The 16855-nt window shown below is 38.4% G+C and overlaps 2 protein-coding genes and 1 long non-coding RNA gene across 4 annotated transcripts in view; 2 read left to right on the top strand and 1 right to left on the bottom strand.

Moving 5' to 3' along the window:
* Nucleotides 1–8816, top strand: part of LOC149035215 (uncharacterized) — a 28465-nt gene extending 19649 nt beyond the window's left edge. Inside the window, exon 2 of the long non-coding RNA XR_016182483.1 lies at nucleotides 8125–8816. This is a non-coding gene — a long non-coding RNA (uncharacterized LOC149035215). The remainder of the gene's footprint in view (nucleotides 1–8124) is intronic.
* LOC149035216 (uncharacterized) lies at nucleotides 290–6823 on the top strand. Of its 2 annotated transcripts, none has more exons than XM_089192113.1 (5): nucleotides 290–547; nucleotides 1903–2553; nucleotides 2922–3464; nucleotides 4374–4687; nucleotides 5330–6823. In XM_089192113.1, exons 1-5 carry the CDS (start codon nucleotides 349–351, stop codon nucleotides 5471–5473), a joined length of 1851 nt encoding a protein of 616 aa, XP_089048239.1. In that variant the 5' UTR covers nucleotides 290–348; the 3' UTR covers nucleotides 5474–6823. The 2 variants fall into 2 exon arrangements, with proteins under 2 accessions (XP_089048239.1, XP_089048238.1); XM_089192112.1 differs by having other exon boundaries at nucleotides 291–547; nucleotides 1900–2553.
* Nucleotides 8664–14237, bottom strand: LOC149035214 (procollagen C-endopeptidase enhancer 1-like). The gene is made up of 6 exons (XM_089192116.1): nucleotides 14076–14237; nucleotides 12907–12945; nucleotides 12320–12464; nucleotides 11175–11434; nucleotides 10148–10540; nucleotides 8664–9201 (listed from the first exon to the last, which is right to left on the bottom strand). The coding sequence occupies exons 1-6, from the start codon at nucleotides 14122–14124 to the stop codon at nucleotides 9113–9115; spliced, it is 975 nt and encodes a 324-aa protein (XP_089048242.1). The 5' UTR covers nucleotides 14125–14237; the 3' UTR covers nucleotides 8664–9112.
* Between the last annotated feature and the right edge of the window lie 2618 nt (nucleotides 14238–16855).

Below are 16855 nucleotides of genomic sequence, written 5' to 3'. Positions count from 1 at the left end.
ATTGTGCACGTGTCTGTCGATTTGCCTTCTCGCATCTTGTTTTAAAATTTCTTCCTGGTTCTCATCGTTAAGTTTCCCTGTTTCTCGCTCGAACTGAAAGCCATTTTAGAGCTATTGGAACACTTAGAAAAAAGTGAGTTGTGTTTGACCACCTTCGATCATCTAGCCTTTCTTGGATGTGTTTCTCATTTCCGCCAACATGACGAGCTTTGCTTATTTTTTTCAGCTACCTGATAGGGTTGCGTGATTAAACTTTCTGAGCTGAAAGTGCTATCAAATTTTAAAGGGTCAAGTATCAGGAATATGCCATAACAAGTTGCTTTCGAGCTCGATCATCTAGTATTCGTGATGTCTCTCAAAGATCGTTCTTTTCCAGTGAGCCCTGGAACGGCTCTGTCTGTTTTCTGTTTGTTTCTTTACTCCGCTGGATTCATTCGAATCGAGACAAAGTTCAATGACTATGAACGGAGGTTGAGGACTATGGAGGAATTCATGCCTCAAGATAAAATGGAACAGGCAAGGACAGATTTACATTCGGCTGAACAAGGTGAAGTCAAAAACTATCTGTAATTTACGTTCATGGTTGTCTTGATTGTTGTGAGACATGCTTCTTCAAACTGGTTTATGTAAGATGACTTTAAGTTGCAAATTACCTAAACCCTGTACAAACTTAAATCTTCTTGATCGAATGTACTAGCGAGGTCATAGACACGTTTCATCGCCTCTCAGACGAAAACTCCTGGATGCGCCGCTTTTGTCTCTTTCCATTTAATCGAACTAATATCTTTTAGTTTCATTTTTCTTCCTGCTAACAGACATTCTATCATTGTCAAATCATCGCTCATGATGCGAGCCAAATAAAGAACGACGGGCAAAGCTTCTCATTATTTCGACTTTTCCTGGCGTTGTTATCTTTGACTACGAATGTTGAATTCATCGTTAAGTGGACTAACCGGACTTCGCTGACAGCTTGACCTTGCATGTATTTTAACTGAAACTATCTTCGACTCGCCTATGAGAACTTGTTTAATGATTCGTCGAGAACAATCCGCAAAAATTGAAACCCGCAAAATGTTCGTATTACACGTTAGCCAGACATGATGGTAATGGGGAGTATTTATTATGTATTCGAAGAAAAAACCAACAGCCAAAGAAGCCGCTTTCATTATTCCTCGGCTTCCCAATATTTTAAATAAAAAATTTGAAATGGCCATTTCAAATGGTTAATCGGTTAGCAGCACCTATTTTGAAATTTTATCGCGTAGGAAATTTCAGCTCACTCAGAGCGTTGAGTTTTTAACCCGATCACTCTTAAACTGAATACTCTCTAGAAGTTTCAAGGAACCTTTCAGCGATACTCTGGCGAAATCTACCAACTGCCGCGCGTTTAGTTCATTCGAGACCGTGCCCGGCAGTGTGATCAGAAGCGTATAATTTCTAAGCCGGCGTCGACAACCAAGCGATATTAAAGGAAGCTCAAGCCTAGCGAATTTGTCAACTAAAAAAGCCAAATTGATTTTTGGAATTGCTTGACATTTCTAAACAAACGTCTGATATTCTTTAGAAGTTTGAAAGAACCTTTCGGTAGAAATTCCGTGAACATTTCTGGCTGCCGGGCATTTTGCCTATTTGAGACCGTACCCAGCTGCGAAAAAGTAAATATTTGTCAAGGGATTAACTGCATTCATAGTGCTTTTGGTAATTAAAAACATTCTTCCAGCAATCCTGAGGCAAAATTAAAAATTGAAGACAACAGTGGATCCATACTCGCGTATTCCGCTCCCCATCTCGAAAATAATTGTGGTTTGTCCATTGTCAATTGTGGTTTTTATTTTTATTGAAAAAGGCACTGGAGTGCCATTTTGAAGTTACTCTCTTCCTTTACTTGTTACATTTCAGAAGTACCCCCCACATCCAGGCAGCCGAAAACCCTTCGTCTGAAGCGTAGTATTTCACATCCGCCTCCTTTCAACAATTCAGCAAAGATAAGAGAAATGATGGAAGACATCATTTCTTCTACATGGAAGATTTGCAGTAACAAAGGCAATTTGAATGTGTGTCCCCGTGGGCGGCCGGGACCTCCGGGGAGAGCTGGACCCAAAGGTGACAGGGGGAGGAAAGGAAGAAAAGGTGCTAAGGGAATCATGGGACCACCAGGAAGAAGTGGAAAACAAGGAAGCATAGGACCACCAGGAATAAGAGGAGAAAAAGGAATGAAAGGAGTCATCGGGCCACCGGGTATCCCTGGTATCCCAGGGAATAAAGGTGAACCAGGTGAATCCATTTCAACACCAAAAGTAACAATTTCTCCACCGAAACTTATTGTCAACGAAAACAACACAGCCTCGTTTTTATGCTCTGTTTCGGGAAATCCAGCAGCTCATATATTCTGGTCAAAGGTCAATGGATCGTTACCTAGCAATAGGATCTATGTGACGTCAAATGGTCAGATGAAAATTGTTAGTGTTCGGATGGAAGAGGCAGGCGAATACAAATGCTTGGCGCGAAATATTCTGGGAGAGGATGAAAAAGAAGCGATTCTCGTCGTACAAAGTAGGTTTTTATATGATGTACTTTTTGCTGAATGTTGTTTTGAACGACAATTTGAGTCGCAGGAATTTTTAGCTCCAAAGATGAGGTAGGTCTTTGCATGAGACCCACGGATGCAATAGCAGTTATATAAGAGAAGGTGGCGCCTTAGAGGGGGTTAATCGCTGGTTCTTTAAGGAGTCTAAGGACCCACATAGATAAATATTAAACACACAGAGAAAGCTAAAGAGGATTTTAATTTAGAACGAAGAAAACGACAACGCTTTGTCACATGATCGTAAACGTTGTTTCACGTGACCCGATGTCACGCTGTACAAGTCCATGACAAGTTATTTATAATAATCATAATGATTTTTCTAAATATCCTACAGATAAACCGAATATCTCACTCTCCCCTGGCCCCACTTACTTTGAAAAAGGCAAGAACATCACTTTACCAAAATGTCACGTGAATAGTTTTCCTCCAGCCATCGTCACGTGGTCTAGAGTGCGCGGTGAACTTGCATATTCCAGAACTGTTGTGAAAGACGGACAGCTATCAATTATAAGTGCTCAAAAGAGAGATTCTGGCTTGTACGAATGCAAAGCGTCGAACGATTTGGGTGACGACTCAGCTTTGACACTTCTCAGTGTTTTGGAGCTGCCACGATTCACATCAAATCCTCCTGCTCAGCTCAATGCTACAAAAAAACAAAACATTTCAGTCTCATGTCAAGCTGCTGGTGACCCCAAACCAGAAATCATGTGGGTAAAAGAGAACAGTGAGCTGCCAGTTGGAAGATCACAAGTCAGTGCGGATGGAACACTTCAGATATGGAATATCAAAGATGAAGACTCGGGCAGATATATCTGTACAGCCACATCGGCGCAACTGTTAAAAACATCTTCTTTAATGCAACTGACTGTTAGGACAGGTAAGGAGTAGTATGCCTCGGTTATTAGTGAGTATTCAAGTAAGATTTCATTTCAAGCGGAATTCATAATGAAAGTCAAGTGGAAGGTTTTTAATACTCATCATAAAGAATTGCATGCAAAAAATAATGGAGAAATCAATCAGCTGGATTCACTTTGTTTTCCCTACTTGATTGACGAATACAAAATCAAAACGAGGACAAAATCAGAAACAATGCAAAACAAATTATTTTGAAAATGGGTTATCGACCGATCGAACAGTCCTGATCTTTAACTCAAAATATAACTGAAAGCACACCGCGTGGGTTGTAAGCGGCTGCTGCTCTGGCGGAAAAAAAAAACAAAGAAACAAACGACTACAAAATTAAAAAAAAAATCATATCACGAGTAAGTGAAAGAGATGAACATAGCGATAAAATTCGTTGTTTGAGCCAGGGATGTCATTCTCTTTACCTCCTAATCATACAAGCAGACCCCCAGGGGATGGGACGAAAGAAGAGGTCAAGGAGGTTCAGTTGCAAAGCAAAATAAAAATGATGGCTTACTTTTAAATGAGGACATCTAAAGATAATTCCCAATAGTCGAGGATACTTTATTGGAATATTAAAAACTTGTCAACATTAGAATGTAATTCATAGCTTTTCATGGGAAAGATAAAAATTGCCTAGTCTCCGGAACATACTCTCATCTGGTAACAAAATAAGCCCTGTTTTTGAGCCATTCCAAGCATGTAGCCAAGGGGACTTCTTAGACTCGATCTTACAAATCATTTATTTATCGATACTCTATCAATTGCTGCTATGTCTCGATCTCTAAACTTTCCAATAATTGTATTGAAAATTTTATTGCGGATGCGAGGCCATAAGATGGAAGAGAAAACTAGAATGATCGTGTCACTTGTTTTTACTCAGTTTGCAAGGCTGTTGGTGTGGTGGACAGGAACAGAATACCAGACGCTAGAATGACAGCAAGCAGTTTTTACAATAGCATGTATCTTCCTTCCTACGGCCGACTCAATGAAAGTAGTGGACATGGAGGATGGTGCAGTAGTACTAAATCTGACAGAACAGACTATCTTCAAGTTGATATGGGTGAAGTGCGTTTTCTTTGTGGTGTGGCTACACAAGGACTACAAGAGAGCTCTGCATGGACCACCAGCTACAAACTACAATTATCTACAGACGGTATAACTTGGAACACTTACAAGGAAACGAATATTACAAAGGTATGGAGAGAACTGTACGTTACTGACGTTTTCAGGAATTAGGAGTTTGAAGTCGATGCAAATAATTAGCGAACAGACATATACTTAGATAGCGAATTTGGACACTTATTTTCATTGGCTACTGCAACAGAGAACGCCGTCGTTGATTACAAGCTTGTGCATAACGGATTTTCCTAGACCACTTGCTGTAAACTACACCTGTCCACAGGCGGTATAACTTAGAACACTTACAAGGAGACAAATATTGGAAGGGTGCGGAATGCACCTGAGATTAGCAGTTATGAAAATTTAAGTTTGAAGTAAATACAAAGTATCGGCTCATACTTTTAGTTGAGAGTCGATGTTCATACTGACGTTGTCTTACACCAGCCTGTGCGTGGTGCCTTATAGACGTCAGTGACCGCAAATTCTTCAACTGTTGAATTTTTTGAACGTACATTTGTTTCGGGGGTCATTCATAGCTCGGACTAATATTTCCCGAGTCTATTGAGCCACAGCTCAAATGTGCTTTTTCGCTTTTATAACTCAGCGCTCTGAGTAAATGGTTCTTAACATCCTCTCCTCAACCAATCACCTTCGTTTTATGTGCTGCAGACACTGGGCCCTAAAACTCGAATTATTTAAGGTTCTTTTTATTTCTAGGTCTTCCAAGGAAATTTAGACAGAAACAGCACTGTGAAACATCCACTCAGTACTGACGTCAAGGCCGGATACGTTCGGTTTTATCCAGTCACGTATCACACTCATCCTTGTATGAGGGTTGAAGTATACGTGCGGTTAAATTGACAAAAACAAAAAAACTATTAATTAATGTACAAGCACATATTGACATAAAACTACCCCAAAAACTCAAGGTATGGATCGAAACGTAAACAAACGAATAGGACAACAACGACAAAGACAATTGAAGAAAATAAGCGAAATAATTGTTTCTATTTGCACGTAGTCATTAAAAGGCAAAATAACAGAAAGGGGATGATACTTTTTCGGAAACGGGATTTCTGAGAGAAAAGCGTCGATTATTTTGGTGAAATAACCGCAGAATGTCTTGAAAGGACCTCCTAAACTCATACACCAAAAACCAAAAAAAACAAAAACTGAATTTCAAGACTGGGACGAGGGATTTGAAAGGTCTTGTAAATGCCAAATAACCCTGTTCTTTCACCTCAGACGTTCGGGAACTTCTTCATTTTCAAAACCAAAAAAAATATGTTAGTATTAGTAATTCTCTAAGATATTCAGTTGAATGTATTGTATTAGTGTGGTGATCAGTGACATCTGTGTGATTATGAATAAAGGGGGTAAGTTTCTAAAGAAGCTGTGGTGCTGCGTTGGTGGGAGAGTATAACAGTGTAATTTAGTATTATCGACTGAGTTGATAACGTAAATAGCCCACCGTAGCGAGGTTAAAAGCTGAAGTTTCAGGCATTAGCCCTTCGTCAATCGCTCTGACCAAGGACTAACGCTTTAAACATCAGCTTTTAACCTCCTTACGGTGGCCAATTTACGTTATCAGCTAGGTACATAATACTACAAAACTAAATTACTTTGAATGATTGTCTTGTACAGTAGTATAAAAAAATAGAAAAAAATGGAAAAATATTTTAGTTTCAAAACCAAAGCAATATCAAAATCAAGGAATTCGTCGCTCCTTGAGCTGGATGACGTGCTAAAACAAGAATATGTATACAGCAGTTTGCAGGAAGGTTGCACACGCACACACACACACACACACACACACACACACACACACACACACACACACACACACACACACAAAAAAAAATAAAAACACACACACAAGTGCACGCGACAACCCAAATGGCATTTTCGGTAGTTTTAAGGTTACGTTTCCTATGTAGAATTCTTCAAAAACGTAAGAACAAAACATTTTTTGAAACTAGCATAGCTACAGAAGAAAAGAAGAAACAATCAAAATGAAATTTAAAAAAGTTAGCGTTTTTAATAAGGTTAGCAATAAAGATAATGATAATTTTTTTTAATTTCTTATTTTTCAGTTGCTTTTGTGCTACACTTAAGTCAGTATTGCAAATAACACAAGTGTTTTGATAAATGTTAGTTTTGTATGTATATTGTAGATCAAAAACTATTAAAAGAAATGCTTTTAGTTGGGAAGAATGGAATACATTATTATTCGAGTGTTTCAGAAAAGTCTTAAGAAGGCAAATATAGCAACTTGATCGTATGAATAAAGGTTTCCAAAAATAAGAAGATAATTAGATTGTTAAAAATGGTTTCAATGCCAATTTTTTTTCTTTAAAGAATTACTGAACTCTGTCAAGAATCATCGTGGAATATAACTAAAGTGTTTAGTTTCGCCTCGAAAGGGATCAGTTACCTACAGGAGTGGCTCCTGTTACCCACTAAATTTTTTTCTGCCGGCCAAGCACTTGCCGGTTAAAAATAATTGGCGATGAGTAACGGGGTAGATTTAACAGCTACTACCTTTATATCGTGCAAAGTAAAAAACAAGAAGATAATAAAAGGCATTATTCTTCTGAAAACCTGCTGCAAAGTTGTGTCCTGTTTTCTTAAGAACCGAACCGAAGGAGAAGCAAGCTCAGGATATTTGAAATTGATTTATTAATTATATGATATCAAACTCCAGGTAAAAGCATTTATTCTTTTCATCCAAAATTTTTCTGCCCAAATGTTACTTTGGGATACAAAACAAAACCATATGGCACAACGTACGGCACAAGCTATCAGCGGTCTTCTCTTTTGTGCGGACCTTTGTGAGAACAGTATAACATCGAACTGGATCTAAATTTAAGCGATTATTTCTTCACTTCAGAAGCCTAAAACCTTCATTTCTCCCTCAGCTTCCAGACATGGAGAGTTTATATTCTGATTTTGGAAAAAATTCAGCTCTGCAGCGATGTTAAATGGGTGATTCACCGCGAAATGTGGCCAATTCCGGCATTTGTTTTGATACCACGAATCACGATGGATGCCGCCTACTTTTCGAAGGCAATACCTAGCTATTTGTTGAAGTTATCATGGTTTTCACCAATTTGGTTATTAGAAAAACTCTGAAGTGAGCCATGAAGCCGGGCTGCAAAGCGGGTAAGCTGTATTTATGACGAAATCTGCTCCAGTGGTTCGATTTTGGTGTAGTCGAAAAAATCGCGAATGCTCGTACATGTGCTGATTCAAACGGTCATAACTTTTGAAAAATCGAAAACGTACAGGGATTTTTGCATATTTTTACCTATAAAGGTCTAAACTTAACGGCTGTGTAGGATAGAATCGTCAACCAGGTCCCAAATCCCAAAACTTAGCGTCTAAATCAAGGTTATTTACGGCCATCGGCCGATGGCGATTTCTAGTGGTCAGAATATGCTAAAATTCGCCTTTTCAAATATGTTGTAATTTATATCAAGGGCAAATTCTAACTTTCTTGGCAAACTAGAAAGGTTTTTAAGCAATCTGATATAAATTCTGTGGCTTAACTATGCGAATCAAATATTTTACAACGTTACAAAATATGCCTATTTTTCAATTTTCGAGGCGTTGCGACGGTCCCTACGGACTGGGAAATAATTATGGCCCGTAATGCAGTCAGAAAATTATTTCGAATCAAACCAAATCTAATTTAGTTCTTTCCTAGGTAAAGTCTTTCTGTTAACAGAGTTTCAGGCAAAATTATTTTTGACGCAAAATTGACCGGGTGGAAATAAGAGAGACAGCCTCTTAATCCTCAAAAGAATTTGTGTCATTTACCTTTTTGGCCAGTACACAAAATGTTTGTACTTGAAAATACCTGAACATTCTTAATGAGCATAGCTGGTACTTAAATGGTCGTTTCAATTTCTGCTATGCCCATTTTTTTATTATAGAATTTGGCTTCCTATTCGGGTAAGTCAAACAGGTCTTCTTACATTTATTATTTTAACACCAGTACGTGACAGGGTATCTTAGTTGAAATTAAAAAACATACGAAATAAACCACGTAAGTAGTAAAAACATATTTACTGCGCACGCAGCCTTTTGGCTCTAGTCAAAAGTAGTAGACGTTGTAAATGTAGAAGTAATTGTTGGAAAAGTGGTTGATTGGAAGATACCTGAAGGTTTTATGAGAATAAAAAGACAGTGACAGATGATTAGAGCTTTCCGCGCTATGCGTGGTTTACTCAGCTTTTCCTCTCGACGACGTCCCAAAAAATTAAGTAACCTACCCGCCATACACTGACTTATCGTTCGTTTAGGTACTTTTGTCTTCTTATATAAACGAAGCAGCTATTTACAGATTCTATAAACTAAGAAGACGATGCTCTTTGTGTCCTTGCTTTCCTCTTAAGTTTTTGGTAATATCAAGAGTTACGCCTATATGGTGCAAGGTATTCAAACTAAAAGCATATAAACACAAAATACTTGGATCACACTCAAACACACTCGATGAGATTAGAACAAGTTATTCTTTGAGGCGACCATCATCAGAGCTGAGACGAAAAGAAGCATCGATGGGTTGCTGACAGACAATCTCCCTTGTCCTATAAATAAAACAATTAAAACGATAGGTTTGAAACAAGACATTTATCACCGCGAGGGAAGGGGGGGGGGGAGGATTTTTGGGGGGGGTCACATGGTTTTAGGAGAGAAGGGAGGGGGGATCAGTCATCGCCAACAGAGTTTTAGGGGGGGGGGGCTCTAAAAAATTAACTGCCAACGAACTGCTAATGGGGGAGGGGCGGTGGAATAATTACAATATTACAGAGCCTTAGGTAAATTTGGGGGCCGTAGGTAAATTTTATCGTGCACAACCAATATTCTCTGATCCCCCTTCCCCCTCCCCAGGCAAATAATAATGACCGGTGCTTTACCACATTTTGATGTAATTTTTCGTCTAAAAGTGAACAAGCACTGGAAGGAAAAATCTAAACAGATATCGACCATTCTGAACCTGCATTCTCATGCACACTACGTCATTGCATGATACGGCACTTTATGGTTACTGCTCCTATAAGGCTCGTGCGAACAAAAGAGACCTTGTTTGATGATGAAGGAAGCAACTTCTAACGTCATGAGATTCAAATATCATTATGGCTGGTTTAGTCCTTTATTCCCATTTGTTTTAGATAATATTCATAGCAGAAGGCATTTTAATCGGTTTGATGGTAACTCGCTCCATGAGTGAGGCCTTACTTTAAAATTACTAAGTAAAATTTCAATCGTAAAGATGCCATCTGCAAACGATTAGCCTCCTAAGGCCTTCGGATGACGGCTATAAGCCTAGAGCCACGTCTCCCGGGCCAATTACGCTTTATAGCTTGCAGGGGAGGGTAAAGAGCCACCGTATTATCTAGAAAGAAAGGGGAAGTCTCTTCTTGGACTGTCCCGTTTACATAGTAGAGAGGAAGACTAAGGGATAGGGATTATCAAGGGATTATCATTAATTATAATGATAATGATAAAAACCAGTGGTGATTTAATACAAACCTGCTTTAAATGAAGCTTTGAATCCCTTGTAAACCGTGGTAGAGTTGCTGTCACTTTTAAACTGAACCCAGACAATGCTTCCTTTACTCTGCATTGAACTTGGCTTGGTTTTTCCACACAGTCGTCCGGTCAGCATTGGACCGTACTGACCAGTGATAGTTTTGGGATCACCAACCGTAACATATGCTTCACGGAACTCAACGTAATCATTTCTGCAGTCTTTACTATCCTCCAGATCAAACGTGTCGAAGTCTATCTGAACTTGCCTTCCCTTAGGAACAATTAAGAACCACTGCTCTTTGTAATTTGATGGGTAATTCTGGGCGCCAACCTTTGGTGTACCGAATGTAATAGTTTCGTCTTCGGATGCATTGAGATAGTTTGAGCTACCCTCTGCAAAGTAAATAAAACTTTCTTTTTACTGCTTAAAAAGTAATTTTTCCATCGCCTTGTCAGCACCTTTGTTTTCATTTTTGCTTGCTTTTGTTTTGGTCTTGTTTTGTAATAATTAGATAGACAGATAGATAGAACCTTAAATACGAAACAAAAAACTGAAAGCCACTTGCTCATGGGTTCGTGTGTCTATTAGGTAAAAGTAAGCGCAATAAGAATTGTTTATATTAAAAATGAAGGTACCGTAAGGCATCAAATTTATTATGATGACAAACTTTTGAATAATTAAAGCTATAGATTTGAACATTATGTCTGAAAAATTATCAAGCATTTACACGCTACCATATGATTATTAATGTTGGAAGCCACTGCCAATTTGTCGTAGTAGATAACAAGAGTCCTTAAAGATGAGCCTCGAATTGTGAGTGATTGTCTCATATCTGGAATCGAGACAGTCTCGTTCTCGAATAACATAGTTAATAAGGCGGTTTTGTCGCATAATCTCGGAGAGTGCATGAAGTGACGATTCACTATGGGCTGCGAACATCTAAGGGAAAGGGTAGGCCACCCAGTACACCTCAGGACATCATTAGGAGCCACATCCTTCAATTTGGTTTGCACATTTACTCCTTACCTGAGCTTGAGCCAGCAATAAATGTGAGATTGAAGCCTTTGTAATGTTCAGTATCATCAGACACGAAACGAATGTAGGCAATCGATCCTGGAAAATTTTGAATGCTCCCACCACTATAATCGACGAAAAAGAGATACTCGTACAAATAGTTGTAACTGTATCTTCCACAACCTTTACCGGGTTGCTGGTCTAAACCATTGTAGGTGTTACTGATTTTAAAACTGTCGCATTCACAATCCTTGCATGTTTCTATGTCATAGCTACCAAAAAGAAGAGACACAAACAGTTAAAATCCACTTCCTCTTCCCATCCAGCGATAGATACACAGCACCTGATATGAATCCTACAGTTCAGCGAAAGACGAGGAAGGGACCAAATTGAGAACAATTATGGAACAACGGGGGACAAAATCCAAATAGAAGCCTGTGTTGTTTACCAACTGTAAATGCTGATGGCAGTTAATACGCTAGAGAATTTTGAAAGTGTTTTCCGAAAGTTGGAGCAAACCGCGGGATTTGGGGTTGTGTTTGGGTTAATTAGTGCAGAGTGGAGTCATGCTGCTAAAGTGAAAACGGTAACAGATGAAGCATAAACAAATCAATAAATTCACTGAGAAGCGTTCGTCACTCTTTGGGAAAAAGGTGCTAATGGAAAAGGCATTATTGCTGGTCAATTGTAGGTGAGATACGCTGAAACAAATGAAATATTTTGGGCGTATGCACCACGTGAAGAGCTCCAAGGCTCGATCGCCAAATTTGCTTTTAGTCCAAATATGCGCATTTCTCCTTCTTGCCTCAATAATCTAACCCTCAAGACATCCGAAGCTACAAAACTTTATCTTACGGTATTTGATGAGAGAAACACTGTGTACTTTCTGGAATCTTTCGGTGGTTTGTTTTGGAAATTTTTGGCGGTGTCTCGACGGTCAACTGATTAACAATTATTCGCTGAGGGCGAAATTAATATTGTTAAATAATCTTCGAGAGGTTACGTCTAGGACATCGACAAAACGCGTGGTTGCCATTTTGAAATTTAGCGCTCCTGCTACAATGACCTCGCGGGAACTAATAACAGCAAGACATGACGTAATCTGCGACCAATCAGAGCGCATGCATCTCTATAACCACCGGAGCAATTATACTGACCTGTAATATTGAAATCTGATACTTTCATATGTGTCAGGGACTACGATTATCCAACACTTGGTCTCATTCACGCCATAATTACCTGACGTGGGATATATGAGACTACCACTGGATGCTGTAATGTTTGTTATACCATTGGGACAAACTGTCAGAAACGAAAAATGTGGAAACAGCAGATTATTCTCACTGATGTTGCTTACTAAGTTTTACGTGTTCTTCATGTATTTACTCCTACAAGTTTCAACTGGCCAACTTCACTCGTTAAGGAAGGAAATTGTCTCTGCACACATAGCACACTTGACCTGGAAGACTCACTGGCGTTAATTTTTTTTTAAAACTCTCTGAAAGTGAAACAATCGCGGAATCTTGATGAGATGATCACGTAGTGTAAGATTATTATATGAGTTTGCTGTCGTGATCTTATGTATTAATGATGCATTTCTTATGGAGGAAAAGTGCGTGAGCATATAGGATGTAAACCTAACATAACTAGAACCTCCGTAACGTAAAGTTTCTTCATCTAGTTACTTCATAGAGTCTCAATCAATTAGCTAGGCTATTGGAATTGATTTCCATACATAACTTACTTGAGTCACATGCTCCTTCTCTAAGGAAGAGCGCCAGAACTGCAACAGGACAGAGCAGTAACGACATTTAGAACAATATTTATCGGAATGGCAGAAGGGCACGAAATATACTTTTTCTGTCTGCTTTTCACAATTTTTGCAATAAAGTGAAAATAAAGAAACACGACCGATATTTGCTTGCGCAAAGTTAAGGCAAGAAAAGTCTGAGTCTCCTTCGTTAAGTGGAACCTCACATCGATACTCAACAACTATAACAGCTACAAATACCTCACTACTGAGCCAGGCCATATATCATACGCGTTTTATATACTGCTGGGATAAACTGTCTGTCTAATTAGATTAAAAAGACCAGCAAAGATGGTTGGCGATGTTCGCATTCGTTTTGAACAAAAATATCGTTCAATTGTCCTCTTGAATATATTTACAGAAAAGATGAACAAAAAAGAAGAGCTTGAAAAGCAAAAGGTTTTACATTTACTTTTGCAGTTAATACAGTTTACTATGTATTACAGCTGGCTCCGATGCTTGCTAAACTTTTAGACAAAGAAAGAAAAAAAGAGCGGAAAATATTGTTATGTTATCTTTTCATCACGGCTGTAAGATTCTTGAAAAATTTACTTGAGATTTATTGTTCGCTTTGTCCACCAGAGTCAATTTGTTAATGTCAGCCCCATGTTATGGACTCATGGCAACTGAAAAGGACACAACAAGTCGAAATCTCCATTCATAAGGGTCAAAAAAACGGATATTTTGGGAAACGCTTAGAAATAGACAAAACCATATTAAAGTCAGTTTTTAGTCTTCAGCTTGTATATAAACAGTTTCCTTAAACAAAAGATTGAATAAAAGCTTTCTTATCGGTTTATGTGTTGCCAATAGGTGAATCGAGGTAGGTCTAGAATTAACTGAGGCAGTAAGGGTTATTGGGTGATCTCGACAGTTTTCGTGCAGTTGTGTCAGCGAATGTTTACAGGAAACTGTGACTTGGCTGACTATCCACTGAAATCGATACAAATATGAAACAACTACCTGCGGCGCCCTAACTTCGCTGTTTTTCTCTTTCGACGATTGCAAAGAATACGATTCCTTTCGCGCGACTGTCATCTTTTATCTGTGTCTTTTTTAGATCGCGTGAATAGGGTAATTTATGACACCTTTTATGAACTTACCAAGAGCTTCCGCAATCAAGAGGGATTGTTTTCGATGCATGATGACCATTTTCTTGTACTCTCTTTTCTTCAGTCAGATACAGTTGTCAGAATCACCGTTGCCAATCTTCATGTAAATCAGTAAATTGTCGAGAATATCAGTAAGAAATCAAGTAGACCCCCTACGTCAAAATTTTGTTTGGCTTCCGCGTAAACATCAAACCACAAAGCCCTTGTGAAGAATAACTCAAATTTTAGTAATGATACAATTACTAACAGTAAGCAAGAATGTGACGTACTTCACTTTTAAACAGCATAGCTCGAAAGATGCTAAAAACGTTTTATTTTTTCATCAATAAACAGCGTCTACTTTATTATGGAGCTCCGCTATTCAGACGTTCAGTGAAAACGCAACACACCTGCGAGAAAGCCATTGTTATGTGCGTAACTATCCTAAAGTGCTCTCCAGAATGAAACGCTCGCGCTCTGTCGTTTACTTAAGCGGAGAAAAAAATTGGAATTGAAACAAATTGCAAAGTTTTGGCTAAGTTTTTCGAAATGCTCAAACATGGAAGCCTTTCTCTTCGTCCTTATGATCATGAAATGTGGACGATACAATTGAATATATATAAATTGATTTGCATGGTTTAAAATAAGCAAAGAAGAAAAAAAAAGAAACTGAGCAAAATCCGGCCTTATTATTGAATTCTACTGTTATTTGTGAATGCCAGAACGTAGCAGGTGATAAAACTTAGACTTATTGTTTATAGGCTAAGAACAAGGGAATTCATTTTCTTCATTATCAACATCTCTTCTAAAGTTTTGTCACGATCATTCAAGTTATTTTCGAGACGTAAAAACCAACTCCGATTTATAGGCGATAAGCTGTAGAGGAAGCAACAATCTCGAAAAGAAGAAAAATGAAACAAATGCAAAATGTAGGCTAATTTCTTGGTAATGTATGAACCTTCAAACTTCTCTCCTTAAAATTAGTCGCCTACACAATTGAGACGTCCATGAGAGTAAAAAATAACAAGTAATAATTTATGTTTCATGCAAAATTGGCATCCAGTATAATTTATTTAAAAATTTTTGAATACACCAACATGTACTGTTTCCATGGCAGTAACAGTATATAGTAAACAGAGGAAAGAAGTCTCTCCAAAATTGGGTTCGACATTTCTAGATCATCTCTCTTCAGAATCTCGAAGTTTCAGATCTTTCAGTGAAGCGGTCTTGAATGATTTTATATCATTTAATTACAAGTTGAATTGATGCGTGCACAAAATAACAAAAACCGCTCATCTTCGCACACCTGATGCAGGCTTTGATCATGAAAGCCTAACAGTGGCATAAATTTAATTATCATGAGACGTAATAACAGACACCCAGTAGGGTGAATATTATCACGAGGAACACTCGTATTGCGGCATCAAACAGAAAATTGTTTAACTCATCACTTGATGAAACCTCTAATTTTTGTTATCACTCGCCTTTTCTCCTTTAGAACTTTGGAAATTAGAGAGTCAGTGGCATACAAGGGAAGAGCTAGTCTTGACGTTTTGTAAAGCCTCAGCTTATCTACCACTTCCATATATAATGGCACATAACATTGCTTTTGTTTGCCGTATCGGTTGGTTCCCAATGCATATCGTTTGACACAATGCACAGAAAGGGCCAAACCGTCAATAAATTTCTAAGCTAGAGCACTTCAAATAATCACAATAATCATGATCAATAAAAGTAGATAACCAGAAATAATAAATATGTGAAAAAACTAATAATAATCAAAATTTGTAAATGATGCCTCGCTTTAACCTCCTCGATCACTATCTTTTTGCACCATTGGTTGTTGTGTGTAATAACATATCATAGCCACCCTTTTGACTTGTCGTAAGCATTTTAGAAAATCTGAAATCGAGCCAACTAAGTGCTTTACGTGATACGAAATATTCTTCCTGCTTCTTTGTTATTTAAGAAGTCGAAAGTATGTCGTAAAGAAAAGTTCAATTTTTGTTTCAACGTTTGCAAGAGTACTGTGTTAAAAGTCAAGGAACGGAAAAATTGTAAGTTAAGCCTCTTTCGGTAGGTATGATTAAAACGTGATGGCTAATACTTCGTTCGCTTTTACAAAAATGTTATATCCAAACCTTCATTTACAGGTTGTCTTTCTATCTGTTTCTTCAGTTGCAGCGCATTAAATCTAACACGCAAAGCGCCAGGTTGTGCACTTTTTCGTGGTGTAATTAGAGGCGAGCATGAAGAAGAGATATGAAGGGAGATGCTGGACTAAAGGGTAATTTATTAGATCGTAGCTTTCATTCCTTTCTAATGTTTGCTTCATACCTATGGATCGTATCATCACAGCATTATACCGTTCCTTTCTTGCAGCCTGCAGTGCAGGTATCTTATTAGGGCGAGTTAACGTTAAGAAGCTCGCGATCGTTTATTCGACCGGCCATGTTTGATTTGAAGTCAGAAGAGAAGGGGGGGGGGGGGGGGGGGGAAAGGGGAATATTAATTTCCCCACCCCCTCCATTCTCCTTCTTTTTTACCGTCGCTCACCCCCTTGGTACCAATTTCTTTCTTTCCCCAGCCTTCTACTGCTGTAAAATTCAAAGATGGCAATTAAATCGTACCTCCAATGCCATTATACCATATCTGTATGCCCTTCGATCGAAACTATATATCATAAAAACTGAAAATTAATATTCGTATGAATTTTCAGCTCCAGAATTAAACAGATAACCTAATCAAAATCGCAAAAAAAAAAATAGTCGTTCATACGGTATTCAACCAGT

The sequence above is a fragment of the Pocillopora damicornis genome, chromosome 13 (genome assembly GCF_964200805.1).
Source record: "Pocillopora damicornis chromosome 13, jaPocDami1.2, whole genome shotgun sequence".
In the NCBI taxonomy this organism is placed as follows: Eukaryota; Metazoa; Cnidaria; class Anthozoa; order Scleractinia; family Pocilloporidae; genus Pocillopora; species Pocillopora damicornis.
Note: the sequence above shows the minus strand (reverse complement) of the source record. Positions and strands in the feature narration are given on the sequence as shown.